A 27,560-nucleotide genomic window follows, 5' to 3' on the forward strand; every position below is an offset into this window, starting at 1 on the left:
ACAAGGAACTCGCCCGTTTTGGTGGCACCGGGCACCTGGCCAGGCTCACTCCAAGAATCCCTGCTGTCATTCACTGTTGAGAGCCCCAGGAGCGGCTTCCCCGGGGCTGCGGTTCTCGACCAGCTTCAACAGAGTGGGGCCCTTTTCCCTAGCAAGGTTTTTGCAGGACAGGAGTGACCTGACTGCTCTGCTGGCGTGGCTTCTGCTTCTGAATATGCCCCTGCCTCTGGCTCCCAATGGAGGCAGCGGGAGTCGCTTTGGTACAAGAAAGCAAAAGGGCTGCCGTGATTTCCATGAAGCGCGCTGCCTTTCGAAGCCCGCTCGCTGCTCCCCTGTCCCCCACTCTTCACCCCGCCTCGCTGCTTTCCCGCACGCAGATCGGTCAAATGGGCCAAAAGCCGCTCCCGCATGGGCTCTGTGCTGAGGCACCAGCCCGAGTGCCCTGGGAGCGTGAGCGCAGAGCGGCACCAGCCCGAGTGCCCGCGGAGCCCGGCCGGGATGGGAGGGGCGGCGGGCGGAGCGTTCGGGTCATTCCCCAGCGGGGGCGGCACCCGGAGCCCGGCGAGGCGGCGGCGGAGCTCGGAGGCGGCTCCAGGCCAGGCGCCACCCGCGGTCGGTGCTGCTCCAGCTCCCGGAGGCTGCGCTTGTCTCCGCAGCTGCTGCCGCACCTCTGGGCAGCGGGGACAGCGCAGCCACGGCTGGCACCGCCCTCCTGAGCCCCCAGCGCCGGCACCAGCAGTGACCTCTCCCCGTGTCCCTTTCAGGGTGCCAGCAGCGCGGCTGCGAAGCTGTTCCCGAGGCCGAGCTCCCAAAGGATCTGCCAGCAGCACTCCTGATGTCTCCGAAGCAAAGTACTGATTGTTCCAGGCAGAGAGATGCCGGCTGTGAGCAGGAGGAGAGTGAACTCTGCTCCATTCGTGCAGTTGCGAATGAGCCCCAGCATCCCCAGCAGGGACCAGCAGCCGCGGTTCCACACCTGCCTGGGGCCCAAGAAGCCACCTGGCATAAGCAGGGGGATGCCACTTGTGAGTGTGCAGTGAGTGCAGATGTGGAGAATGGATTCTGCACCAGTGATGGGAGTGTGAGAGAGCCCCTGGCTCCCCAGGGCATATCAGGAACCAAGAATGAACACAAAAGGAACCGCAGAAGATTCCTGGGTGAGTGCAGGGCCACCCCTGTGGCCTTTAGGGTGGGGACAGTGTCCCCTCCCAAGGGCAGGGCTGGCAGGTGTGTGGCTGTTTCCCGATGTCTGGCAGAGGCCTGGTGCTCTGCTGGGCCCCATCAGTGGCTGGAAGCAAGAGCCCCAGCTGCCCCCAAGGCTGTGCAGTTCTCCTGCTGCAGCCTGTGGCCACTGCTGTGTCCCTGGCTGTGGCCAGGCTCTTGGCTCTCTGGCTGCCAGCTGAGTGAGGCCCACACTGGCTCAGGGCTCCCTGCTCTGCTCCCTGGCCATGGGCTGAGCAGATTGCAGGCCCGGCTCTGCTTCTGGCAGCCAGCAGCTCTTTCCTGCTCCAGGTGAATGGATCAGGGGCCATCCCGTGGGCACGGCGGTGCTGATTCTGCTGCTCCTGGTGCTGGTGCTGGCTTTGGGGGTGGCCTTGGCTGTGCTGGCAGGTAAGGGAGGGGCAGCAGGCTGGGCCCAGCCCCTCGGGGCAGAGCGGGCTCCCTGCTCCTTGCACAGGGCAATCCTCAGACCTTCTCCTCTTCCCCCTGCAGCACCACAGGTTCCAGTCACAGCTGCGACTCCGCTGTCACTTCTGGGCTGTCCCCGTGGCTGGGTTGGCTACAATGGGGTCTGCTACTACTTCTCAAAGGATTACGGCACCTGGGAGCAGGGTCAGGAACGGTGCTCTGAGCTCGGGGCCTCCCTGGCCATTGCCAAGGATGAGGAAATGGTGAGTGAGGGGCTGCGGGCGGTGTGGGGTGGCTGAGGGCAGCCTGGGGGTGCTCCTGGGCCGGGCTCGGTGCTCGTAGGGCCAGGGCTGCAGCCCTGGGCCGGGGCCTTGCAGGGAAGGAGCCCCGGCGTGCGGGGGGAGCCCCGGGCCCGTGTCCCCCCGAGGGGCCGGGGCAGCTCCCACTCCTCCCCTCTCTCCTGGGCAGATTTTGCTCTCCCGTGTCTGTGGGAAGGTCGATTACTGGCTCGGGCTGCGCAGACGGTGCGAGCGCCTGCACTGGGGGGACGGCAGCAGCTACAGCTCCCGGTGAGTGCCGGGGAGCCGGGCAGGGCCTGGGGGCACAGGGGCACAAGGGCTGCCCCTGGCAGCCAGCGCTGCCTCTGCTCCTCCCCGCAGGGTTCCTGTCCTCGGCAATTCCCAGTGTGTGTACCTGGCTGACAGGAGATTGAGGAGTGACAACTGCTCCAATGAGCGGCCGTATCTCTGCAGCAAGGCCCCAGCTCCCCTGTAACAGGGGCTGCAGAAAGGACCTTCTCCACACTGGGCAGTGCCAGCTTCACCTCTGAGCCCAGCACAGCGCTGTCCTTCCTCAGCTGCACCCTGTGCCTTGCCCTTCCTCTCAGGGTCACCTCAGTGCCTCTTCATGCCCAGTGCCAACGCTGGGCTGGGGCTGCAAAGGAAAAGCCTCTGCAATCCATCCTGCCACCGCTGCTGCCTGCAGTGAGTGCATTGCCCTCATGACACAACAAGCTCCAATGTGAAATCCAAATGGGCCTGGGCTCTTGGAATTCATCACGAACTGGCCTGAACATGTCACTTTTGGACTGTCTTTGGAAGAGGAAGAAGAACACCTGACACATGGTGAGGAGGAATCCCTCTTTTGGCATCAGGCAGCTGACTGTGAAGAAGGGTCTGTCAGCTGCTGGCTCTTGGTCTGTGTCGCCTTTGGAGGAGGACAGTCAGAGCTGCTGCTTCGGGAAGGGAATTTGCTGCCACCGCCATAACCTGCCGCAGTGCGGTTGAGAGAAGACGTCCAGCTAGCTTGCCAGCACTGCTAGCAGCACTTGGGGGCACTTGTCCCGATGTCAGTCTTCAGGACAGCGCCTAAGGCCCACGCCCAGCTTGCGGCTGTAAGCGTTGCCTTGTGCAGGATGAGACCCTATTGAAGCTGCAACCAGCAGAATAAGAGGGCGGACTCCAACTGCGGTTTTATCCAGGGTTTAATGAATCCTAGGGGAACCTGCAGGAGAAGACGGGAAGGCGGGGACTACAGCAGTATTTAAGGGTGGAGGAGGTAAGGGAGGTGCGAGACCTTGGACCAATAAAGACACAGTGGGGAAGTAGGATCCAAAGGACTGACATAGGGAAAATACCAATGGGGACAATTCTGAGGAGGGGCCCCGGTCCCGGACCAATCATCCAACTCTCCAGCTGGAAAGTTCTAGCAACAAAGGTGGGAATGGACAGTGACTGGCAGGGCACCGGGAAGGGGGTGAGGAAAGGATACATTGGTTTCTGGGGAAACCGGGGAGGAGTTTTAAAGGATACAATGACATCTGGGGTGGAGTTAGGGTGACCGACACTAACAGGGATGGGAGGGAGAACCGGGGCAGAACCGTTGTCAAACAAGGAGGGAACAGTCCAACTTTAACAGAACACAGTACAACAATAACCCAGCCCAGAGCAGCTTCTCCTGCACTGGGATGAGCTGTGAGAGCAGCCCCTGCAGGGGCACCTCGCTGTCACCCCTCGATCCGGAGGGCCCTGTCCCCCCTGCCCGGGTGCCCGGGACCCTGAGCTCGCCTCTCCCTGCCCTGCTCAGACCCGGCTGCCGCTGCCGCCAGCGCCCCTGCCGGCCGCGCCCGGAACTGCAGCGAGGGGAAAGCGCGCGCGGCCGGGAGAGGCGGGGCTGGGGCTGGGCCTGCTCGGGGCAGCGCCGCGCTGGGGGTTGTACGTTGTTATACTCTGGTTTTGCTTTGTTTTACTTTGAAACGGCCGTTATTTCTATTTTCATATGTTTGCCTGAGAGACCCTTAATTTCAGAATTATAATAATTCGGAGCGAGGGGGATTGCATTTTCCATTGCCAGGGAGGCTCCTGCCTTCCTCAGCAGATCCCTGTCCTTCAAACCAAAACACCCCCGTTGCTCTGTGCCACTGTGTGGGGAGGAGGGAGGGAATCAGGGATAAAGTGAAGCCCAGGAAAGAGGAAGCACTGAGGGGAAGGTGTAATTTTAGGATTTGGCATACTTCGCATTCCCTCGCTCTGATTTCTTTGATAATAAATTCAAGTAAAATTAATATCCCCACTCCGGCCTTCTTATGCCCATGAAGGGTGAGAGATCTGTTGGTAAATGATGGAGAGCAGCTTCCCAAGCTCATCTCTCAGCTCCCTCATCCCCCTGGGGTGGATCCCCTCGGGGCCCACAGATTTATGAGCATCCAAGCAGCTCAGCAGTTCTCTGACTGCCTCCTCCTGGATAACAGGGGGCCCATTCTGCTCCTTGACACCATCCACCAGCCCAGGAGTTCACTTGTCCTGAGGACAAGCTGTGTTTCCACTAAGGGCTGAGGCAAAGAAGGCATTGAGCACCTCTGCCTTCTCCTCATCTGTATTTACTAAGTTCCCTCCTGCATCCAAAAGAGAACAAATCTGGTCCTTCCCTTCCTTTTACTATTAATATATTTGTAATCCTTTACAAAAGTTGCCAAATTAAGTTCAAACTGAGCTTTGGCCTCTCTAATTTTTTTCCTACATTGCCCTAGCAGCCCCCTGAAATAGTTCCTGAGAAACCTGACCCTCCTTCCAAAGCTGATACATTCTCCTTTTATTTCAAAGTTCTTCCAAAATCTCATTACCCATCCAGGCTGGACATTTTCCTCGTCAACTCCTCTTTGGGCAGACAGGGACAGTCTGCCCTCCTGAAGTCCAGCAGAAAAGTCTTGTTGACGTTCCTCCCGATATCACCAAATATAGAGAACACTGTAATTTCATCATCACCTTGCCCCAGGAGGCCTCCAAGCAGCACATCTCCCACCAGCCCATCCCTATTCATAAACAACAAATGTAGCAAAGTCCCTCTCCGGGAAAGCTCACTCACCAGCTGTGACTCTTGAGCCTTGGCAGCACGCCCGGAATGCTTTGGTGTTGTAGTGCGTTCTTATATTTTGTAATACTTTAAAGTAGTTTGTTTTGTATTCCCATGTTTTTCCCAAATGGTTTATCCCAGACTGTACCCCCCCCTCCTTTTCCCTCTACTTGTGTTATCCCTTTCCCGGGATAAGATCTCCAAAACCCCCACCCTGGCTCTCTGTCAGTCACCTCGACATCCCAGCCCCTTATCCAGAAGTTTCGGTCCAAGTTGTCGAGTGATTAGCCAGAGGCCAGAGGTCAGCCCCCCAAGTCCTGCCCCATACGCTGTTTTGTATGTCTATCCCCCCAGCACCCATCCCCCAGAGATACCTATTGGTCAGTAGGATTTTATCTATGTTAGTTTCCTCCCCCCCTTTAAATGTGAGCTCCAGACATCCCCCGGGGCTCTCGGCAGGAGGCCCCTGAGGTATAGGAGATCCTTCGGGACTCCTTAATAAAACCTTGGAATATCCCCTGCTGGGAGCCGGCCCCTTTCTCTTCCACCGACGTCTCGGTCGTCTCTGCTGCAGCAAAGGCAAACAGCCTGAGTGCCCTCAGCACCCTCGGGGCACAGAGAGTGTCTCCCCGCAGTCGGCCATGGTGGGGCCACCCCCCCCACTCTCTGCCGACCCGGGTAAGGCCCAGGGACATTGAGAGGCCTGCAGAGAGACTGGGACACCTTGGATCTCGACTAGGCAAGCGGGATGTTTTCTTTTTTCCGACTGCTCTTGGCTCCCTGACAACGCGATTGTGGGGAGTGAGGCGCCGGGGCAGGGAATGCGGGGCACAACGGTGAGCAGCCCGGGGCTGCTGCTTCTTGCCCCTCGGCAGGGCCGGGCTCCGAGCCGCAGCTGCCCCGGGCCAGCAGCAGGCGGCAGCTCGCAGGCCGGGTGAGGGGGCGCCATGAGGCGGCCGGGCCGGGGGGGAAGAGGAGAGGCACAGAGCGGTTTTGGTGGCACCTCTGGGCACCTGGCCAGGCTCACTCCAAGAATCCCTGCCCTGAGTCACTGTTGAGAGCCCCAGAAGCGGCTTCAGGGGGCTGTGGTTGTCGACCAGCTTCAACAGAGTGGGGCCCTTTTTCTTAGCAAGGTTTTTGCAGGACAGGAGTGACCTGACTGCTCTGCTGGCGTGACTTCTGCTTATAAATATGCCTCTGCCTCCCAATATCCCTGCCGTGAGTCACTTTGGTCCAAGAAAACAAAACCACAAGGGTGATTTGCATGGCGCGCCCGGCCCGGCCCTGCCCTGCCGCTCCCTCTCCGCTCGTTACCGCCCCTCGGTGCTTTCCCTGACGCTGACTTGTCAAATCGGCCAAAAGCCTCTCAAACAGCGCCCTCGGCAGCCAGCGGCGCCAGTCGAGTGCCCGGAGAGCGGAGGTGGCGGCACCCGGAGCGGCGAGGCGGCGGCGGAGCTCGGAGGCGGCTCCAGTCCAGGTGGGAGCCGCGGTCGGTGCTGCCCCAGCTCGGGGGCCGCGCTGAGGGCCGGGGGGGTTTTGGCGATTTCCTGGTGCCGGCTTCCCTCGCGTTCACAGGCAGGGACAAACAGCAGCCGTTCCGGCGCTCGCTGTGCCCGGGCTCCGAGGCACCGGGGCAGGGAATGGTGAGCAGGCCGGGGCTGCTGCCTCTTGCCCCTCGGCAGGGGCAGACTCCGAGCCGCAGCTGCCCCGGGCCAGTAGCAGCCGGCAGCTCGCAGGCCGGGTGAGGGGGCGCCATGAGGCGGCCGGGCCAGCGGGGAGAGGGACAGAGCGGTTCTGGTGGCACCGAGCACCTGGCCCAGCCCAGGTCACTCCGAGAATCCCTGCCGTAATTCACTATTGAGAGCCCCAGAAGCAGCTTCCTCGGGGCTGCTGTTCTCGACCAGCGCCAACAACATGGGGCCCTTTTCCTAGCAAGGTTTTTGCAGGACAGGAATGACCTGAGTGCTCCCCTCGCGCGGCTTCTGCTTCTGAAAATGTCCCTGCCTCTGGCTTTCAATATGGCTCGGGAGTCACTTTGGTACAAGAAACCCAAACCACTGTTGGGTGATTTCCACGACGCGCCTGCCCTTCCCCCTCCCGCCCGCTGCTCCCGATGAAGTGTGGCGCCCGGTGATTGGTCAAAAGGACCAAAAGCCCTTCCACACCGCCCTCGGCGCCAGCTCGAGTGCTCAGGGAGCTGAGGCAGTGGCGATGCGGCGAGGGAGCTCCGAGGCAGCTGAAGCCCATGTAAGACTCGCTGTCGGTTGTGCACCGCCTCGGGGCCTATTGCGGGCGGAGGGGGCCGCGGTTAGGGCCGGGGGGGCTCTGGCGAGTTCTTTGTGCCGGCTTCCTCTGTGTCCTCCAGGCACTGCGGCAGCGCTGGCTCATCCCGGCTGCTCTCGCTGGCACGGAGGCGGCTGCTCCGTGCCCGGGACAGTTCCCGCCCGTGCGGCACCGGACTCGGGGCCGCTGCTTGGACGAGAGGTGTTCGGGGCTGGCACAGGCTGAACTTGAACGTGCCTCAGAGCCCAGAGCGCTGCAGGCGCCGAGTGCGGGCACAAAGCGCCGCATCCTGCCTGCTCCGGGGCCGAGGCTGCTCGGCGCTGCCCTCGGTACCGGGACCCGCTCCGTGTCCACAGGCAGGGAGCCGCAGCGGCCGTGCCGACGCTCGGTGTGCCCGGGCTCCAAGGCGCCGGGGCAGGGAATGCGGGGCACAATGGTGAGCAGCCGGGGCTGCTGCTTCTTGCCCCTCGGCAGGGCCGGGCTCCGAGCCGCAGCTGCCCCGGGCCAGCAGCAGGCGGCAGCTCGCAGGCCGGGTGAGGGGGCGCCATGAGGCGGCCGGGCCGGGGGGGAAGAGGAGAGGCACAGAGCGGTTTTGGTGGCACCTCTGGGCACCTGGCTAGGCTCACTCCAAGAATCCCTGCCGTGAGTCTCTGTTGGGAGGCCCAGCAGCGGCTTTCCTGGGGCTGCCGTTCTCGACCTGCGCCAATAGCACAGAGCCCTTTTCCCTAGCAAGGTTTTTGCAGGACAGGACTGACCTGGCTGCTCTGCTGGCGTGACTCCTGCTTATAAATATGCCTCTGACTGCATTTATGGCGCCGTGAGTCACTTTGGTACAAGAAAGCATAACCAGTCGGTTTTTTTTCGTGGCGCGCCCGGCCCGGCCCTGCCGCTCCCCGCCGCGCTCGCGGCTCCCGTCCGGGCTCTTGTCACCGCCCTTCGGTGCTTCAAGGATGATGATTTGTCAAATCGGCCAAAAGCCACTCAAACAGCACCCACCTGGGCAGCCAGTGGCCCAGGTCGAGTGCCCGGGGAGCTGAGGTGGCGGCACCCGGAGCGTCGAGGCGGCGGCGGAGCTCGGAGGCAGCTTCAGCCCAGGTGGGAGCCGCGGTCGGTGCTGCCCCAGCTCGGGGGCCGCGGTGAGAGCCGGGCGGGGGGGGTTCTGGCGAGTTCCTTGTGCCGGCTTCCCCCGTGTCCACAGGTAGGGACAAACAGCGGCCGTGCCGGCGCTCGGTGTGCCGGGGTCCGAGGCGCCGGGGCAGGGAATGCGGGGCACAATGGTGAGCAGCCCGGGGCTGCTGCTTCTTGCCCCTCGGCAGGGGCGGGCTCCGAGCCGCAGCTGCCCCGGGCCAGCAGCAGGCGGCAGCTCGCAGGCCGGGTGAGGGGCCTCCAGGAGGCGGTCAGGCTCGGGGGGAATGGGAGAGGCACAGAGCGCTTTTTCTGTCCCCGGCCACTGACCCTGGCCAGCCCAGCCCAAGAATCCCTGCCACCATTCCCTGCACCATTACCCGGCCCCACCGCGGCTCCGGCTCCGCGGACAGGCGTCTCCAGGAGTTCAGAGTGGGCAAAATGGGAACGAGGGACAGGAGGCAGCTGGTGCCAGTGGGTGAAATGTCTTTGCTGCCAGCTGGCAGCGAGAGGAGGAGGAGGGAGAAAGTGGTGCCAAGTAAAGGGGAGAGAAAGAGGGACAAGGCTGGAGCGGTGGCAGGCGGCTGGGATTGCCATGGGGCAGGCGAGCATTTTGCTTTCCAGCTCTGTGGGAGGAAAGAAAAGAACTGCGAAGTCCATTTACGAAAAGAGGGGAGAAACAGCAGGTGGTGGAAATCGATGACAATTGGGATTCATTTGATCTGCTTGAACCAGAAAGGCTCCGCGGGGGGCGAGGGGGAGCTGCCGTCCCGAAAACCCGCTCTAAGGAAAAGGGACCCAGAGCGGGGGGCCTGGAGGAGAGCGTTTATTAGAATGTGGGCGGTATGTGAGGGCGCTGGCCTCCCCCACTGCCGCTGCACACGGCCCTTCCCTTCCACTACCGCTGCACGCGGCCCTCTCCCGCTGCACGCGGCCCTTCCCTTCCACTGCCGCTGCACGCGGCCGTTCCGGTCTCCGCTCCCGCCCCTCCCGTCGCTGCCCTCCCACCCGCTGGCGCTGGAATCGGCCGCAGCCCCTCCCACGCCGCCCTGAGCTCTGAGTTTCGGCGGAATGGGCGGGCAGGATTGTTCGTTTAGTTCCAGAGCTGCGGCGGGGCCTGGCGAGGCGATGGCGGAGCTCAGGGGCGGCTCCAGCCCAGGTGGGACCCGCGGTGAGGGGCCAGGGGGTTCTGGCGAGTTCCTGGTGCCGGCTTCCCCCGTGTTCACAGGCGGGGAGCCACAGCGGCCGTACCGGCTGTGTTGGAATTTAGTCCCAGCCTTTTCTTGTCTCCTCCATTCTCCTCCCTTCTTTTCTCTTTTCCAATCTGAAGAGGCCTCAGCTGCCTCCCTGTTTCCTTCCTCTCTCACCTTCCAGGTTATTTCCCCGACCTTGTTCTTTCCATATAAAACCCTTGAATATCCATTCCCCACTTAAAGCTTTGTTGGGTCCTTGTTTTTCTCCCTTCTGGCTGCTGTGGGTGAAGGTCTGGCTTTGAGGGGCACACCCGGCTCCCTCTGCTCCGGAAAGCAGCCTTGCACTTATCCCAATCTCCTGTGCTGAGGGCTTCCTCAGGCTCCTGCTGAAATGAGAAATATCCAGGAAATTTTCCTTTCTTGAGATTAGAATGGTTTCTGCAATTCCTTCAGATATGAGCACGATGGTTAAAACTCCACTGTGCAAATGAAGGTTTTCCCTTCCGTGCTTCGTCCTCTCCCTTAATTTGTCATCTCAGCAACTGCTAAGGAAACCTTTCTCATCTTGTCAATTGGCAATGCAACTGCTCTTTAATTCAGTTTTTAAATAGGATTTAAGTCAGGCTCTGTCCATGCTGTTAATTTGAATTTTGGATGAAGTTGTTGGTGCTCAGCAAGCTCTGTGCTGCTTTAAAGCCTTTCTCCAAGGCTCAAAGAATGACCCTGGCAGGGAGTGCAGGAGCGCTGTGCGCTGCTGGTTTAGAAATGGAGTGCATCAAAGCAGGTTCCTTGAAAAGCCATCTCGAGTCAGTGAAACTAAGGCACTGGAACTCCTTTGGGAAATGGTCCATTTAGGACAGAGCCACAGTGCCAGAAGCTGTTTGTCTGATGGTCAGGTCATGCTCTGGTCAGTGCAGGGCCAGCCCCTCAAGAAATGCATGAGCCAAACGCAGCAAGGAGAGGGAAAGACCCGAGCTGAGCTGAGAGAGCCGGAGAGATGAAATGCCACAGATGTGCCTGGAGCATGGCCCTCCCCAGCAGCTTTTCTTACAGTTCAGTGTTCAAAAGGCTGAAAGCTGATGCTCAGGACTTTGGGATCTGGCTTGGAACTGCAGAGGGGATGAGCTCCCTTACAGGAACTCAGGCAGGGCAGTGCTACAAGCCTGCAGCCAGATTGCTTCTCCTTCAGCTTTGATTCCATGGGGCTTTTCTATTTGGTTGGTTTTTTAGGTGTTGGTTTGTGGGTTTTTTTTGTTGTTGTTGTTGTTTCTTTGTTTGTTTGTTTGGTTTTTGTTGTTGTTTTTTGTTTGTTTGTTTGTGTTTTTGTTTGTTTGGGTTTTTTGTTTGTTTTCCTTTTTTCTATTAAAGTCTTCTTAGAGATGCTACAATTGAAAGAAGAGAACAGAAATAGGTTGGAGCACCACTGGCACAGTAATTGATACTTTACTGTTCCTCTTTTCCCTTTAAAAATATATGCAGATAACATGAACTTTTAAACTCTGTGGTTTGGGACAAACACTCTCTTTTCCCTCACTTTGGAGGAGATATGCAAGTCCTGAGACCCTGGGCCAATGCTCCCTGCATTTTATTTATGTTTTTATAATTAAACAAGGGGCTGATAAGATTGACAAGGAAGATACAACTCAGGAGCTCGCTGGGCAGCAGCCTCCAAACTCTTTGCAAAGAGCAGTAGGGTGTGAAGGCTGCTTTCCAGTGTGAGATTAATCTATAATAACATGCTCAGTGACATCAAAGGCACTGCTTAGAAGCCACTTGTTATTTCCCGAGGTGCAGGAGCTGGAGGGTTTGACAGAGCCTGGGCAGAATGATGAAGAATATTCCTGTCAGATTTCTGCTTCTCTCCTTGTGCCTGCAAGGGAAACCCATCCTCGTTAAGGGTTTGTTCCTGTGTGACACTGTGGAGTTTTCCCAGCCGGGTTTTCTCTCCTGACAGCTCAAGTCTGGCCTCTTCAAGAGCAGAGCTCGCTGTGCCCCCAGGGCTTTGCTGCTGGGAGCACTGGGAGAGATCCTGGGAACACTGGGAGGGAACTGGGAGCACAGGGAATGCCAGAGGGAACTGGGAGGGAGAGTGGGAGCAGCGGGAGTGAGCGGGAAGGAGCCCTGGGAGGGAAATCAGGAGCCCTGGGCAGGAACAGTGCTCCCAGTTCCTGCCCAGTGCTCTCCCCATCCCTGCTGGGGCTTGCCAGGAAGAGGGGGGATACTGGCAGGGAACTGGGAGGGAGCTCCTCAGCACTCTGCAAGGGCAGCAGCCCCAGGGGGGACCAGTGAGGAGGGGGAAGTGCCCCCAGTGCCTCCCCAGAGCCCCCAGAATGGGGCATTACAAGGAGAAAAGGGATTGAAATGGAGGGGGGAAAGCCTTTCTGTGATTGTGTTTGACCTGGGGGGATCCCCATTCACCTGTGATTTGCAGGGTCTCAACTGAAGGAAAACTCACCTTTTTCATCTTTTTGACTGCCTCCCTTGGTGGCGCCTCCATTTCCCATGATTTTCATGTTTAAATGGAAGGAGGAACCCTTTATGGTGCTGTTTGAGGTGAGGGAAAGAGCCCCATTTCCATCATCTTCAGGTTCAAACTGAGCCAACACGGCTGCCCCTGGTCTGAAAGGGCTTCCCTGGAGAGGAACCTCTTGGTGTGCCACTGTAAGAGTTCCATTGAGGGGCACCTCCATTTGAAGGGACCTTCACAGGTGAAAAAGATGTCCAAAAGCCCCCAGAATGGTCTTGGTTGAGGGAAATTGAAGAGGGAAACTGCATTTCCCCTCATTTTAGGAGGCTAAATTGAGGCAAAGGCCCTTCTGTGAGAATAACTGGGGCTGTGTGTGATTGGCACAGAGCAGGAGCAGCCTTGCCCTCAGCAGGTCACAGCCCTGGCCCACGAGGATGGGTCACAAAAGGGTCGGGAAAGGCCACAGGACCTCAGCTCAGATGAGGCTTTTGACAGAGCCCAGAGATCTCCTCCTGGAACTCTGAAAACACAGGAAAATCAGGAGACAGCCCTGGCTGAAGGCACAGCAACCCTGCTGGAACAAGAGAAGGGACTAAAGGCTGAGCAGGCAGCGCAGGGAACGGCTGCAGACAGCCTGTTCAAAGAGAGGCATCTGCAGCTGGAGAGCAAAACAGAGATCCCAAAGTGACACCATGTCTTGTGCATAGTCACACAAAGATAGCTCAAAGTTCATGAAAAGCCAGCTATGAGTAAGGTAATGGTGTCTTATGAAGAATGCCTGTTATCAAAATGAGTGAATTGACATGATGGAACCGATCCATCAGCAGTGACTGTCTCAGGAATTGGAGCCAATATTCTTCCAGCATTGCTGTACCCACAACAATGGAACACTGAACAGCTTCCAGTGGATAACAGCCATCATGTAGAACAACCACCCTCTCTCCTGTGCTATCTGTGGAAGATAGAACAGAAGAGATCACAGTGAATGATCCTGTCAGGCAGTGCAGCACTGGCACCTGTGCAGTCTGTGAGAGGATCAAGGGCCCAACAAGCTGTAGCTTCTCCTATGCAAAAGCAGGTGCTTATCAGTGTTTCATCACAGCTGTTTCAGTGGGATCTGTCTTATCTCTAGAAGAGAAGAACCACATCTTGCAATGCAAACCAACATATTTAAAGAAAATTACCTTAGGGCCTAAAATTAATTGCAGTGGAATTCATTGTCACCTCAGTGGCATTAGAGGTACACTTAAAGAAAATTAAAGTTACATCTTTAATACTGAATACAAACTGATCCTAATGAAACTGGAATAGAACATAAAATGGCTTCAAGTGGAGACTTAAACTCGACCTTGTCTAAACTCAGCAATACTGAAACCTGACAGAAATCCACCTTGACATAAATGACTCTCAACAAACTTAAGTCAATAGAGCAATAAATAACATTACTCAGATTTCACTTTGCTTAATCTTACCAGGACTAAAATCATATTCAAATAAAACAGAACTGAAGTAACAATCAATATCCTTAAAAGTTCTGGGTCCTACAAAATGTAACTTACTCTGAAGCTATTAATACCAAAAGGCAGTGGAAATGTGAACAAAGCATGGCTGATATAACGGCCTGATGGATATACTGGAGGGATTTGAAAAGTGTGTCAAATATGGTGACCCTTTGTAATTTAATATTGAGGAAATTTCATGGCAGCCACAAATTTTATGGAACCATAAATTTACTAAGACTTTTTAAAGCGTAATTGTACCAAAAGAAACAGCAGTGCAGAATTTGGCAAAGTGTCCAGCAATAACCGGGAGCTTCTCGAGTTTGTATTTAGTGTAATAGCATATGGTAAATGTTATCAGCATTTCTGTTAAAGAAATTCGATTGTGTTGTGCTGCACATGATAATAATAATGAAGCACTGCATTTACCGCTTTGAATCTCTCCGGTAACAATTCTCAGAGGAATCAGAGTTAGTGAAAAACACAAGGTTAACTTTAAAAAGGCATTTCAGCCCATGTTTACGGCATTGTAGGACACGGTGCGTGAGGCTTCAGTAACCAGGGGCAGTCAGAGCCCTTGCGGCAAATGCCGGGGGTTCGCCCCGCCGCAGGGTTGGGGAGCCACGGGGGGGGGAGTGAGTTCTGCCGGGGCCAGCGGGAGCCGCTGGGCAAAGCGGAGCCCCGGGAGCGGGGAAAGCCCCGGCGGCAGCGAGGGAAAAGCCGAACTGGGACCTGTACGGGGCTCGGGGTGAGGCGGGGGCCGGGGGGGGGCAAAATGGCCGCCGGCGTCGCCCCGAGCCCCCCGTCCTTGGGGGCGGTGCTTCCGCTCCGCCATGGCTGCGCTCCCGGCCGCTGATTGGCCAGCTCGGCGGAGAGCTCGGCCGCGGCGGCCGCTTCCGCTCCAATCAGTGCCATTGCGTGAGACCGCTCCGCACGGCAGCGCCCGCGGCGCGTTGGTCAAGCGCGGGCCGGCCGGAGCGGCGGCGAGCGGCGCGTTCGTGTCATGCCGGAGCCCGGAGAGGCGGCGGTGGCGGAGCTCAGAGGCGGCTCCAGTCCAGGTGTGACCCGCGCTCGATCGTGCCGCGCCGCGGGCGGAGGGGGCTGCGGTGGGCGAGGGGCGGGGGGGGGGGGGGGGCTTGGGGGGTTTTAGTGAATTCCTTGTGCTGGGTTCCCCCGTTGACAGGTGAGGAAAATGGAATTCACTCCTTAGTGTTTTTGAAAGGTCAATAATAATAATAATGGTTGTAATAGTAATAGGATAAAAAGGGATACTATTTCCAGCGCTGGGTGCTCCTGGTCAGCAGTGAAAGAACCCACCGGGGTGTACTGATAATGTTCTGTTTATACTGTTACATCGCTGAGGTGCATGCATATTCATGTATTTAAAGCATTATCCGGACATTCTTTTGAGCTGTCTTGTGTTTAGGGAACTCCTTTGTCTGACTTCTTCACACTCTTATCTGCATGACTTCCTGGGTTTCAGGTCAATGTATTTTATTTATTCTTGTGTCTGCATCCTGCTGTTTCACATCCTGTGATAAGATTTTAGTATTTTCTCCTTAATTTTAACGTGGTAGTCTCTAATTGTCCTCCATTGCTCTGGTTTTGGTCACAGTTATTTTGTCTCTTGGACAGGTTGGTCAGTGGATGGCCTTACACTGTTTTTAGTTACACAAAAGTTTTTCACATCTGATGTTTGCTAAGGTCTAAAATACAGTACATTCACCACACTATTATTTTCATAAGTGATACATAGATATTCATTACACTACTGTGTCCATGAGCAATACAGTGCATAGTTCAATGTATAGGTAATATTACAGTAGTATCCAGATAGAAAGAGTTAGAATTGATACTACACCTAAATCATTATAATCACAACAACATGCACAGGCTCATACATAAATGTGAAAGCCAAAACTCCCAGGTCATTTTTTCCACAGGCAGGGAGCCGCAGCGGCCGTGCCGGCGCTCGGTGTGCCCGGGCTCCAAGGCGCCGGGGCAGGGAATGCGGGGCACAATGGCGAGCAGCCCGGGGCTGCTGCTTCTTGCCCCTCGGCAGGGCCGGGCTCCGAGCCGCAGCTGCCCCGGGCCAGCAGCAGGCGGCAGCTCGCAGGCGCTGTCAGCGCCCGGCCCGGCACGGAGCTGGGCTGCAGCGGCTGCAGAGCCACAGGGGCCGGGGCTGCGGGCACCGAGAGCTCCCGGAGGCTGCGCTTGTCTCCGCAGCTGCTGCCGCACCTCTGGGCAGCGGGGACAGCGCAGCCACAGCTGCCACCGCCCTCCTGAGCCCCCAGCGCCGGCACCAGCAGTGACCTCTCCCCGTGTCCCTTTCAGGGTGCCATCAGCGTGGCTGTGAAGCTGCTCCCGAGGCTGAGCTCCCAAAGGATCTGCCAGCAGCACTCCTGAAGTCCCCGAAACAAGGTGCTCTGTGTTCCAGGCAGAGAGATGCTGCCTGTGAGCAGGAGGCGACTAAACTCTGCTCCGGCCGCTTGTATGCGTGCAGTGAAAGCAGATGTGAAGAATGGATTCTGCACCCGTTATGGGAGTGAGAGAGAGCCCCTGTATCCCCAGGGCACATCAGGAACCAAGAATGAACACGAAAGGAACCGCAGAAGATTCCTGGGTGAGTGCAGGGCCACCCCTGTGGCTTCCAGGGTGGGGACAGTGTCCCCTCCCAAGGGCAGGGCTGGCAGGTGTGTGGCTGTTTCCCGATGTCTGGCAGAGGCCTGGTGCTCTGCTGGGCCCCATCAGTGGCTGGAAGCAAGAGCCCCAGCTGCCCCCAAGGCTGTGCAGTTCTCCTGCTGCAGCCTGTGGCCACAGCTGTGTCCCTGCCTGTGGCCACAGCTGTGTCCCTGCCTGTGGCCAGGCTCTTGGCTCTCTGGCTGCCAGCTGAGTGAGGCCCACACTGGCTCAGGGCTCCCTGCTCTGCTCCCTGGCCATGGGCTGAGCAGATTGCAGGCCCGGCTCTGCTTCTGGCAGCCAGCAGCTCTTTCCTGCTCCAGGTGAATGGATCAGGGGCCATCCCGTGGGCACGGCGGTGCTGATTCTGCTGCTCCTGGTGCTGGTGCTGGCGTTGGGGGTGGCCTTGACTGTGCTGGCAGGTAAGGGAGGGGCAGCAGCCTGGGCCCAGCCCCTCGGGGCAGAGCGGGCTCCCTGCTCCTTGCACAGGGCAATCCTCAGACCTTCTCCTCTTCCCCCTGCAGCACCACAGGTTCCAGTCACACCTGCGACTCCGCTGTCGGTTCTGTGCTGTCCCCGTGGCTGGGTGGGGTACAAGAGGGTCTGCTACTACTTCTCACAGGATTACGGCACCTGGGAGCAGGGTGAGGAACGGTGCTCCGAGCTCGGGGCCTCCCTGGCCATTGCCAAGGATGAGGAAATGGTGAGTGAGGGGCTGCGGGCGGTGTGGGGTGGCTGAGGGCAGCCTGGGGGTGCTCCCGGGCTGGGCTCGGTGCTCGTAGGGCCGGGGCTGCAGCCCTGGGCTGGGGCCTTGCAGGGAAGGAGCCCCGGTGTGCGGTGGGAGCCCCGGGCCCGTGTCCCCCCGAGGGGCCGGGGCAGCTCCCACTCCTCCCCTCTCTCCTGGGCAGATTTTGCTCTCCCGTGTCTGTGGGAAGGTCGATTACTGGCTCGGGCTGCGCAGACGGGGCGAGCGCCTGCACTGGGGGGACGGCAGCAGCTACAGCTCCCGGTGAGTGCCGGGGAGCCGGGCAGGGCCTGGGGGCACAGGGGCACAAGGGCTGCCCCTGGCAGCCAGCGCTGCCTCTGCTCCTCCCTGCAGGGTTCCCGTCCTCGGCGATTCCCAGTGCGTGTACCTGGCTGACAGGAGATTGAGGAGTGACAACTGCTCCAATGAGCGGCCGTATCTCTGCAGCAAGGCCCCAGCTCCCCTGTAACAGGGGCTGCAGAAAGGACCTTCTCCACACTGGGCAGTGCCAGCTTCACCTCTGAGCCCAGCACAGCGCTGTCCTTCCTCAGCTGCACCCTGTGCCTTGCCCTTCCTCTCAGGGTCACCTCAGTGCCTCTTCATGCCCAGTGCCAACGCTGGGCTGGGGCTGCAAAGGAAAAGTCTCTGCAATCCATCCTGCCACCGGTGCTGCCTGCAGTGACTGCATTGCCCTCATGACACAACAAGCCCCAATGGGAAATCCAAATTGCCTCGGGCTCTTGGAAATCATCTCCAAGTGGCCAGAATGGGACACTTTTGGACTGTCTTTGGAAGAGGAAGAACAGCTGACACATGCTGAGGTGGAATCCCATTTTCGGCATCAGGCACCTGGCTGTGAAGAAGGGTCTGCTGTCTGTCTGTCTGTCTGTCTGTGTGTGAAGGATCTGACTGTCCTCCTGTGGGAGGAGTCCCAGGCTGGAGCAGGATCAGGGTTTTTCTCCCTGAGGGAGAAGCAGTGACATGACCCATCCCTCTGTGCCACTGTGTGGGGAGGAGGGAGGGAGGGAACTGGGGACAAAGTGAAGCCCAGGAAGCAGAGAACAGTGTCAGGAACACTTTTTAGGGTTTGGTTTTATTATATTATAGGTTGTATTGTACTGTATTGTACTGTATTGTATTGTATTGTATTATATTGTATTATATTGTATATTATTCTCTTGCTCTGATTTGTATGATAATAAATTCAATTAAATGTAATTTCCCCAGTCCGGGCCTGTTCTACCCATGATGGGTGAGAGATCTCTGGCTGCCTTTCTTGAGAGCCCCGAGCCTTTCCTGCTGTGTTCTGTTGTCTGCACAGGGGCAGCAGGAGAGGCCAGAGCGCTTTTGCTGGCCCGGGCACCTGGCCTTGCCCAGCCCAGCCCAAGAATCTCTGCGAGAATTCCCTGTTGAGAGCCCCAGGAGCGGCTTCCCCGGGCTGCGCTTCTTCCCCAGCTCACACAGAGTGGGGCCCTTTTTCTTCGCACGCTTTTTTCGGGACAGCAACGTCGCTGCCCCCGCGACGCGCTCCTCGCTTTGCCGCCCCGCTCGCTGCTCCCCTGCTGCTCGGCATCGCTGCCGCACGCGGATGAGGCAAAACCCTCCCAGAGCGAGAGAGAGAGCCCCGAGCTGCGGCGGCAGCAGCCCGAGTGCCCTGGCAGCGTGAGCGCAGAGCGGCACCAGCCCGAGTGCCCTGGCAGCGTGAGCGCAGAGCGGCACCAGCCCGAGTGCCCTGGGAGCGTGAGCGCAGAGCGGCACCAGCCCGAGTGCCCTGGGAGCGTGAGCGCAGAGCGGCACCAGCCCGAGTGCGGGCACAAAGCGCCGCATCCTGCCTGCTCCGGGGCCGAGGCTGCTCGGCGCTGCCCTCGGTACCGGGACCCGCTCCGTGTCCACAGGCAGGGAGCCGCAGCGGCCGTGCCGGCGCTCGGTGTGCCCGGGCTCCAAGGTGCCGGGGCAGGGAATGCGGGGCACAATGGTGAGCAGCCCGGAGCTGCTGCTTCTTGCCCCTCGGCAGGGCCGGGCTCCGAGCCGCAGCTGCCCCGGGCCAGCAGCAGGCGGCAGCTCGCAGGCCGGGTGAGGGGGCGCCATGAGGCGGCCGGGCCGGGGGGGAAGAGGAGAGGCACAGAGCGCTTTTGGTGGCACCTCTGGGCACCTGGCCAGCCTCACTCCAAGAATCCCTGCCGTGAATCAATTTGGTCCAAGAAAACACAATCATTCGGGTGATTTGCATGACGTACCCTGCCTGGCTCTGCCGCTCCCCGCCCCGCTCGCGGTTCCCGTCCGGGCTCTCGTCACCGCCCCTCGGTGCTTCCCTGACGCTGATTTGTCAAATCGGCCAAAAGCCGCTCAAACACCGCCCTCGGCGGCCGATAGCACCAGGTCGAGTGCCCGGAGAGTGCAGGTGGCGGCACCCGGAGCCCGGCGAGGCGGCGGCGGAGCTCGGAGGCGGCTCCAGGCCAGGTGGGAGCCGCGGTCGGTGCTGCCCCAGCTCGGGGCTCGCTGCGGGCGGAGGGGCCGCGCTGAGGGCCGGGGGGGACATGGGGGAATTCGGCACAAGGAACTCGCCCGTTTTGGTGGCACCGGGCACCTGGCCAGGCTCGCTCCAAGAATCCCTGCTGTCATTCACTGTTGAGAGCCCCAGGAGCGGCTTCCCCGGGGCTGCGGTTCTCGACCAGCTTCAACAGAGTGGGGCCCTTTTCCCTAGCAAGGTTTTTGCAGGACAGGAGTGACCTGACTGCTCTGCTGGCGTGGCTTCTGCTTCTGAATATGCCCCTGCCTCTGGCTCCCAATGGAGGCACCGGGAGTCGCTTTGGTACAAGAAAGCAAAAGGGCTCCCGTGATTTCCATGAAGCGCGCTGCCTTTCGAAGCCCGCTCGCTGCTCCCCTGTCCCCCACTCTTCACCCCGCCTCGCTGCTTTCCCGCACGCAGATCGGTCAAATGGGCCAAAAGCCGCTCCCGCATGGGCTCTGTGCTGAGGCACCAGCCCGAGTGCCCTGGGAGCGTGAGCGCAGAGCGGCACCAGCCCGAGTGCCCGCGGAGCCCGGCCGGGATGGGAGGGGCGGCGGGCGGAGCGTTCGGGTCATTCCCCAGCGGGGGCGGCACCCGGAGCCCGGCGAGGCGGCGGCGGAGCTCGGAGGCGGCTCCAGGCCAGGCGCCACCCGCGGTCGGTGCTGCTCCAGCTCCCGGAGGCTGCGCTTGTCTCCGCAGCTGCTGCCGCACCTCTGGGCAGCGGGGACAGCGCAGCCACGGCTGGCACCGCCCTCCTGAGCCCCCAGGGCCGGCACCAGCAGTGACCTCTCCCCGTGTCCCTTTCAGGGTGCCATCAGCGCGGCTGTGAAGCTGCTCCCGAGGCCGAGCTCCCAAAGGATCTGCCAGCAGCACTCCTGATGTCTCCGAAGCAAAGTACTGATTGTTCCAGGCAGAGAGATGCCGGCTGTGAGCAGGAGGAGAGTGAACTCTGCTCCATTCGTGCAGTTGCGAATGAGCCCCAGCATCCCCAGCAGGGACCAGCAGCCACGGTTCCACACCTGCCTGGGGCCCAAGAAGCCACCTGGCATAAGCAGGGGGATGCCACTTGTGAGTGTGCAGTGAGTGCAGATGTGGAGAATGGATTCTGCACCAGTGATGGGAGTGTGAGAGAGCCCCTGGCTCCCCAGGGCATATCAGGAACCAAGAATGAACACAAAAGGAACCGCAGAAGATTCCTGGGTGAGTGCAGGGCCACCCCTGTGGCCTCTAGGGTGGGGACAGTGTCCCCTCCCAAGGGCAGGGCTGGCAGGTGTGTGGCTGTTTCCCGATGTCTGGCAGAGGCCTGGTGCTCTGCTGGGCCCCATCAGTGGCTGGAAGCAAGAGCCCCAGCTGCCCCCAAGGCTGTGCAGTTCTCCTGCTGCAGCCTGTGGCCACTGCTGTGTCCCTGCCTGTGGCCACAGCTGTGTCCCTGCCTGTGGCCAGGCTCTTGGCTCTCTGGCTGCCAGCTGAGTGAGGCCCACACTGGCTCAGGGCTCCCTGCTCTGCTCCCTGGCCATGGGCTGAGCAGATTGCAGGCCCGGCTCTGCTTCTGGCAGCCAGCAGCTCTTTCCTGCTCCAGGTGAATGGATCAGGGGCCATCCCGTGGGCACGGCGGTGCTGATTCTGCTGCTCCTGGTGCTGGTGCTGGCTTTGGGGGTGGCCTTGGCTGTGCTGGCAGGTAAGGGAGGGGCAGCAGGCTGGGCCCAGCCCCTCGGGGCAGAGCGGGCTCCCTGCTCCCTGCACAGGGCAATCCTCAGACCTTCTCCTCTTCCCCCTGCAGCGCCACAGGTTCCAGTCACAGCTGCGACTCCGCTGTCACTTCTGGGCTGTCCCCGTGGCTGGGTTGGCTACAATGGGGTCTGCTACTACTTCTCACAGGATTACGGCACCTGGGAGCAGGGTCAGGAACGGTGCTCCGAGCTCGGGGCCTCCCTGGCCATTGCCAAGGATGAGGAAATGGTGAGTGAGGGGCTGCGGGCGGTGTGGGGTGGCTGAGGGCAGCCTGGGGCTGCTCCTGGGCCGGGCTCTGTGCTCGTAGGGCCGGGGCTGCAGCCCTGGGCCGGGGCCTTGCAGGGAAGGAGCCCCGGGCCTGTGTCCCCCCGAGGGGCCGGGGCAGCTCCCACTCCTCCCCTCTCTCCTGGGCAGATTTTGCTCTCCCGTGTCTGTGGGAAGGTCGATTTCTGGCTCGGGCTGCGCAGACGGGGCGAGCGCCTGCACTGGGGGGACGGCAGCAGCTACAGCTCCCGGTGAGTGCCGGGGAGCCGGGCAGGGCCTGGGGGCGCAGGGGCACAAGGGCTGCCCCTGGCAGCCAGCGCTGCCTCTGCTCCTCCCTGCAGGGTTCCCGTCCTCGGCGATTCCCAGTGCGTGTACCTGGCTGACAGGAGATTGAGGAGTGACAACTGCTCCAATGAGCGGCCGTATCTCTGCAGCAAGGCCCCAGCTCCCCTGTAACAGGGGCTGCAGAAAGGACCTTCTCCACACTGGGCAGTGCCAGCTTCACCTCTGAGCCCAGCACAGCGCTGTCCTTCCTCAGCTGCACCCTGTGCCTTGCACTTCCTCTCAGGGTCACCTCAGTGCCTCTTCATGCCCAGTGCCAACGCTGGGCTGGGGCTGCAAAGGAAAAGTCTCTGCAATCCATCCTGCCACCGGTGCTGCCTGCAGTGACTGCATTGCCCTCTTGACACAACAAGCCCCAATGGGAAATCCAAATTGCCTTGGGCTCTTGGAAATCATCTCCAAGTGGCCAGAATGGGACACTTTTGGACTGTCTTTGGAAGAGGAAGAACAGCTGACACATGCTGAGGTGGAATCCCATTTTCGGCATCAGGCACCTGGCTGTGAAGAAGGGTCTGCTGTCTGTCTGTCTGTCTGTCTGTGTGTGAAGGATCTGACTGTCCTCCTGTGGGAGGAGTCCCAGGCTGGAGCAGGATCAGGGTTTTTCTCCCTGAGGGAGAAGCAGTGACATGACCCATCCCTCTGTGCCACTGTGTGGGGAGGAGGGAGGGAGGGAACTGGGGACAAAGTGAAGCCCAGGAAGCAGAGAACAGTGTCAGGAACACTTTTTAGGGTTTGGTTTTATTATATTATAGGTTGTATTGTACTGTATTGTACTGTATTGTATTGTATTGTATTATATTGTATTATATTGTATATTATTCTCTTGCTCTGATTTGTATGATAATAAATTCAATTAAATGTAATTTCCCCAGTCCGGGCCTGTTCTACCCATGATGGGTGAGAGATCTCTGGCTGCCTTTCTTGAGAGCCCCGAGCCTTTCCTGCTGTGATCTGTTGTCTGCACAGGGGCAGCAGGAGAGGCCAGAGCGCTTTTGCTGGCCCGGGCACCTGGCCTTGCCCAGCCCAGCCCAAGAATCCCTGCGAGAATTCCCTGTTGAGAGCCCCAGGAGCGGCTTCCCCGGGCTGCGCTTCTTCCCCAGCTCACACAGAGTGGGGCCCTTTTTCTTCGCACGCTTTTTTCGGGACAGCAACGTCGCTGCCCCCGCGACGCGCTCCTCGCTTTGCCGCCCCGCTCGCTGCTCCCCTGCTGCTCGGCATCGCTGCCGCACGCGGATGAGGCAAAACCCTCCCAGAGCGAGAGAGAGAGCCCCGAGCTGCGGCGGCAGCAGCCCGAGTGCCCTGGGAGCGTGAGCGCAGAGCGGCACCAGCCCGAGTGCCCTGGGAGCGTGAGCGCAGAGCGGCACCAGCCCGAGTGCGGGCACAAAGCGCCGCATCCTGCCTGCTCCGGGGCCGAGGCTGCTCGGCGCTGCCCTCGGTACCGGGACCCGCTCCGTGTCCACAGGCAGGGAGCCGCAGCGGCCGTGCCGGCGCTCGGTGTGCCCGGGCTCCAAGGCGCCGGGGCAGGGAATGCGGGGCACAATGGTGAGCAGCCCGGGGCTGCTGCTTCTTGCCCCTCGGCAGGGCCGGGCTCCGAGCCGCAGCTGCCCCGGGCCAGCAGCAGGCGGCAGCTCGCAGGCCGGGTGAGGGGGCGCCATGAGGCGGCCGGGCCGGGGGGGAAGAGGAGAGGCACAGAGCGGTTTTGGTGGCACCTCTGGGCACCTGGCCAGGGTCACTCCAAGAATCCCTGCCGTGAGTCACTTTGGTCCAAGAAAACACAATCATTCGGGTGATTTGCTTGACGTGCCCGGCCCGGCCCTGCCCCTTTCCGCCCCGCTCGCGACTCCCGTCCGGGCTCTCGTCACCGCCCCTCGGTGCTTTCCCTGACGCTGATTTGTCAAATCGGCCGAAAGCCGCTCAAACACCGCCCTCGGCGGCCGATAGCACCAGGTCGAGTGCCCGGAGAGTGCAGGTGGCGGCACCCGGAGCCCGGCGAGGCGGCGGCGGAGCTCGGAGGCGGCTTCAGCCCAGGTGGGAGCCGCGGTCGGTGCTGCCCCAGCTCGGGGCTCGCTGCGGGCGGAGGGGCCGCGCTGAGGGCCGGGGGGGACATGGGGGAATTCGGCACAAGGAACTCGCCCGTTTTGGTGGCACCGGGCACCTCCTGGCCAGGCTCACTCCAAGAATCCCTGCTGTCATTCACTGTTGAGAGCCCCAGGAGCGGCTTCCCCGGGGCTGCGGTTCTCGACCAGCTTCAACAGAGTGGGGCCCTTTTCCCTAGCAAGGTTTTTGCAGGACAGGAGTGACCTGACTGCTCTGCTGGCGTGGCTTCTGCTTCTGAATATGCCCCTGCCTCTGGCTCCCAATGGAGGCACCGGGAGTCGCTTTGGTACAAGAAAGCAAAAGGGCTCCCGTGATTTCCATGAAGCGCGCTGCCTTTCGAAGCCCGCTCGCTGCTCCCCTGTCCCCCACTCTTCACCCCGCCTCGCTGCTTTCCCGCACGCAGATCGGTCAAATGGGCCAAAAGCCGCTCCCGCATGGGCTCTGTGCTGAGGCACCAGCCCGAGTGCCCTGGGAGCGTGAGCGCAGAGCGGCACCAGCCCGAGTGCCCGCGGAGCCCGGCCGGGATGGGAGGGGCGGCGGGCGGAGCGTTCGGGTCATTCCCCAGCGGGGGCGGCACCCGGAGCCCGGCGAGGCGGCGGCGGAGCTCGGAGGCGGCTCCAGGCCAGGCGCCACCCGCGGTCGGTGCTGCTCCAGCTCCCGGAGGCTGCGCTTGTCTCCGCAGCTGCTGCCGCACCTCTGGGCAGCGGGGACAGCGCAGCCACGGCTGGCACCGCCCTCCTGAGCCCCCAGCGCCGGCACCAGCAGTGACCTCTCCCCGTGTCCCTTTCAGGGTGCCAGCAGCGCGGCTCTGAAGCTGTTCCCGAGGCCGAGCTCCCAAAGGATCTGCCAGCAGCACTCCTGATGTCTCCGAAGCAAAGTACTGATTGTTCCAGGCAGAGAGATGCCGGCTGTGAGCAGGAGGAGAGTGAAGTCTGCTCCATTCGTGCAGTTGCGAATGAGCCCCAGCATCCCCAGCAGGGACCAGCAGCCGCGGTTCCACACCTGCCTGGGGCCCAAGAAGCCACCTGGCATAAGCAGAGGGATGCCACTTGTGAGTGTGCAGTGAGTGCAGATGTGGAGAATGGATTCTGCACCAGTGATGGGAGTGTGAGAGAGCCCCTGGCTCCCCAGGGCATATCAGGAACCAAGAATGAACACAAAAGGAACCGCAGAAGATTCCTGGGTGAGTGCAGGGCCACCCCTGTGGCCTCTAGGGTGGGGACAGTGTCCCCTCCCAAGGGCAGGGCTGGCAGGTGTGTGGCTGTTTCCCGACGTCTGGCAGAGGCCTGGTGCTCTGCTGGGCCCCATCAGTGGCTGGAAGCAAGAGCCCCAGCTGCCCCCAAGGCTGTGCAGTTCTCCTGCTGCAGCCTGTGCCCACAGCTGTGTCCCTGCCTGTGGCCACAGCTGTGTCCCTGCCTGTGGCCAGGCTCTTGGCTCTCTGGCTGCCAGCTGAGTGAGGCCCACACTGGCTCAGGGCTCCCTGCTCTGCTCCCTGGCCATGGGCTGAGCAGATTGCAGGCCCAGCTCTGCTTCTGGCAGCCAGCAGCTCTTTCCTGCTCCAGGTGAATGGATCAGGGGCCATCCCGTGGGCACGGCGGTGCTGATTCTGCTGCTCCTGGTGCTGGTGCTGGCTTTGGGGGTGGCCCTGGCTGTGCTGGCAGGTAAGGGAGGGGCAGCAGCCTGGGCCCAGCCCCTCGGGGCAGAGCGGGCTCCCTGCTCCCTGCACAGGGCAATCCTCAGACCTTCTCCTCTTCCCCCTGCAGCACCACAGGTTCCAGTCACAGCTGCGACTCCTCTGTCACTTCTGGGCTGTCCCCGTGGCTGGGTTGGCTACAATGGGGTCTGCTACTACTTCTCACAGGATTACGGCACCTGGGAGCAGGGTCAGGAACGGTGCTCCGAGCTCGGGGCCTCCCTGGCCATTGCCAAGGATGAGGAAATGGTGAGTGAGGGGCTGCGGGCGGTGTGGGGTGGCTGAGGGCAGCCTGGGGGTGCTCCTGGGCCGGGCTCGGTGCTCGTAGGGCCGGGGCCGCAGCCCTGGGCCGGGGCCTTGCAGGGAAGGAGCCCCGGCGTGCAGGGGGAGCCCCGGGCCCGTGTCCCCCTGAGGGGCCGGGGCAGCTCCCACTCCTCCCCTCTCTCCTGGGCAGATTTTGCTCTCCCGTGTCTGTGGGAAGGTCGATTACTGGCTCGGGCTGCGCAGACGGGGCGAGCGCCTGCACTGGGGGGACGGCAGCAGCTACAGCTCCCGGTGAGTGCCGGGGAGCCGGGCAGGGCCTGGGGGCACAGGGGCACAAGGGCTGCCCCTGGCAGCCAGCGCTGCCTCTGCTCCTCCCTGCAGGGTTCCTGTCCTCGGCAATTCCCAGTGTGTGTACCTGGCTGACAGGAGATTGAGGAGTGACAACTGCTCCAATGAGCGGCCGTATCTCTGCAGCAAGGCCCCAGCTCCCCTGTAACAGGGGCTGCAGAAAGGACCTTCTCCACACTGGGCAGTGCCAGCTTCACCTCTGAGCCCAGCACAGCGCTGTCCTTCCTCAGCTGCACCCTGTGCCTTGCACTCCCTCTCAGGGTCACCTCAGTGCCTCTTCATGCCCAGTGCCAACGCTGGGCTGGGGCTGCAAAGGAAAAGTCTCTGCAATCCATCCTGCCACCGGTGCTGCCTGCAGTGACTGCATTGCCCTCATGACACAACAAGCTCCAATGGGAAATCCAAATTGCCCTGGGCTCTTGGAAATCATCTCCAAGTGGCCAGAATGGGACACTTTTGGACTGTCTTTGGAAGAGGAAGAACAGCTGACACATGCTGAGGTGGAATCCCATTTTCGGCATCAGGCACCTGGCTGTGAAGAAGGGTCTGCTGTCTGTCTGTCTGTGTGTGAAGGATCTGACTGTCCTCCTGTGGGAGGAGTCCCAGGCTGGAGCAGGATCAGGGTTTTTCTCCCTGAGGGAGAAGCAGTGACATGACCCATCCCTCTGTGCCACTGTGTGGGGAGGAGGGAGGGAGGGAACTGGGGACAAAGTGAAGCCCAGGAAGCAGAGAACAGTGTCAGGAACACTTTTTAGGGTTTGGTTTTATTATATTATAGGTTGTGTTGTATTGTACTGTATTGTATTATATTGTATTCTATTGTATTCAATTGTATATTATTCTCTTGCTCTGATTTGTATGATAATAAATTCAATTAAATGTAATTTCCCCAGTCCGGGCCTGTTCTACCCATGATGGGTGAGAGATCTCTGGCTGCCTTTCTTGAGAGCCCCGAGCCTTTCCTGCTGTGTTCTGTTGTCTGCACAGGGGCAGCAGGAGAGGCCAGAGCGCTTTTGCTGGCCCTGGGCACCTGGCCTTGCCCAGCCCAGCCCAAGAATCCCTGCGAGAATTCCCTGTTGAGAGCCCCAGGAGCGGCTTCCCCGGGCTGCGCTTCTTCCCCAGCTCACACAGAGTGGGGCCCTTTTTCTTCGCACGCTTTGTTCGGGACAGCAACGTCGCTGCCCCCGCGACGCGCTCCTCGCTTTGCCGCCCCGCTCGCTGCTCCCCTGCTGCTCGGCATCGCTGCCGCACGCGGATGAGGCAAAACCCTCCCAGAGCGAGAGAGAGAGAGCCCCGAGCTGCGGCGGCAGCAGCCCGAGTGCCCTGGGAGCGTGAGCGCAG

General features: G+C 60.1%; 2 protein-coding genes across 4 annotated transcripts; both read left to right on the forward strand.

Annotated features, from left to right (window-relative positions):
• Nucleotides 1–18,460, forward strand: LOC129122896 (early activation antigen CD69-like). 3 transcript variants are annotated; one of them, XM_077183483.1, is made up of 7 exons: nt 6,323–6,426; nt 8,325–8,358; nt 15,882–16,170; nt 16,550–16,648; nt 16,751–16,929; nt 17,135–17,235; nt 17,326–18,460. In XM_077183483.1, the coding sequence occupies exons 3-7, from the start codon at nt 15,993–15,995 to the stop codon at nt 17,438–17,440; spliced, it is 672 nt and encodes a 223-aa protein (XP_077039598.1). In that variant the 5' UTR covers nt 6,323–6,426; nt 8,325–8,358; nt 15,882–15,992; the 3' UTR covers nt 17,441–18,460. The 3 variants fall into 3 exon arrangements, 2 of the variants coding, with proteins under 2 accessions (XP_077039597.1, XP_077039598.1); XM_077183482.1 differs by lacking the exons at nt 6,323–6,426; nt 8,325–8,358; nt 15,882–16,170; nt 16,550–16,648 and adding exons at nt 1–1,157; nt 1,513–1,611 and having other exon boundaries at nt 17,326–18,441; XR_013183513.1 differs by lacking the exons at nt 6,323–6,426; nt 8,325–8,358; nt 15,882–16,170; ... (2 more) ...; nt 17,135–17,235; nt 17,326–18,460 and adding exons at nt 738–1,157; nt 1,513–1,611; nt 1,714–2,134.
• LOC143694795 (uncharacterized) lies at nt 6,724–27,103 on the forward strand. The gene is made up of 6 exons (XM_077183481.1): nt 6,724–7,227; nt 24,705–25,097; nt 25,477–25,575; nt 25,678–25,856; nt 26,062–26,162; nt 26,253–27,103. The coding sequence occupies exons 2-6, from the start codon at nt 24,776–24,778 to the stop codon at nt 26,365–26,367; spliced, it is 816 nt and encodes a 271-aa protein (XP_077039596.1). The 5' UTR covers nt 6,724–7,227; nt 24,705–24,775; the 3' UTR covers nt 26,368–27,103.
• Nucleotides 27,104–27,560: the final 457 nt, after the last annotated feature.

The sequence above is a fragment of the Agelaius phoeniceus genome, chromosome 9, assembly GCF_051311805.1.
Source record: "Agelaius phoeniceus isolate bAgePho1 chromosome 9, bAgePho1.hap1, whole genome shotgun sequence".
In the NCBI taxonomy this organism is placed as follows: domain Eukaryota; kingdom Metazoa; phylum Chordata; class Aves; order Passeriformes; family Icteridae; genus Agelaius; species Agelaius phoeniceus.

Bases quoted from the DNA above. Each gene is read 5' to 3' on its own strand.
- LOC129122896 (XM_077183482.1), top strand. From the start codon at position 836: ATGTCTCCGAAGCAAAGTACTGATTGTTCCAGGCAGAGAGATGCCGGC. The intron at 1,158-1,512 runs GTGAGTGCAGGG...TTCCTGCTCCAG, and splicing joins GAACCGCAGAAGATTCCTGG to GTGAATGGATCAGGGGCCAT. The intron at 17,236-17,325 runs GTGAGTGCCGGG...TCCTCCCTGCAG, and splicing joins GGCAGCAGCTACAGCTCCCG to GGTTCCCGTCCTCGGCGATT.
- LOC143694795 (XM_077183481.1), top strand. From the start codon at position 24,776: ATGTCTCCGAAGCAAAGTACTGATTGTTCCAGGCAGAGAGATGCCGGC. The intron at 25,098-25,476 runs GTGAGTGCAGGG...TTCCTGCTCCAG, and splicing joins GAACCGCAGAAGATTCCTGG to GTGAATGGATCAGGGGCCAT. The intron at 25,857-26,061 runs GTGAGTGAGGGG...TCTCCTGGGCAG, and splicing joins TTGCCAAGGATGAGGAAATG to ATTTTGCTCTCCCGTGTCTG.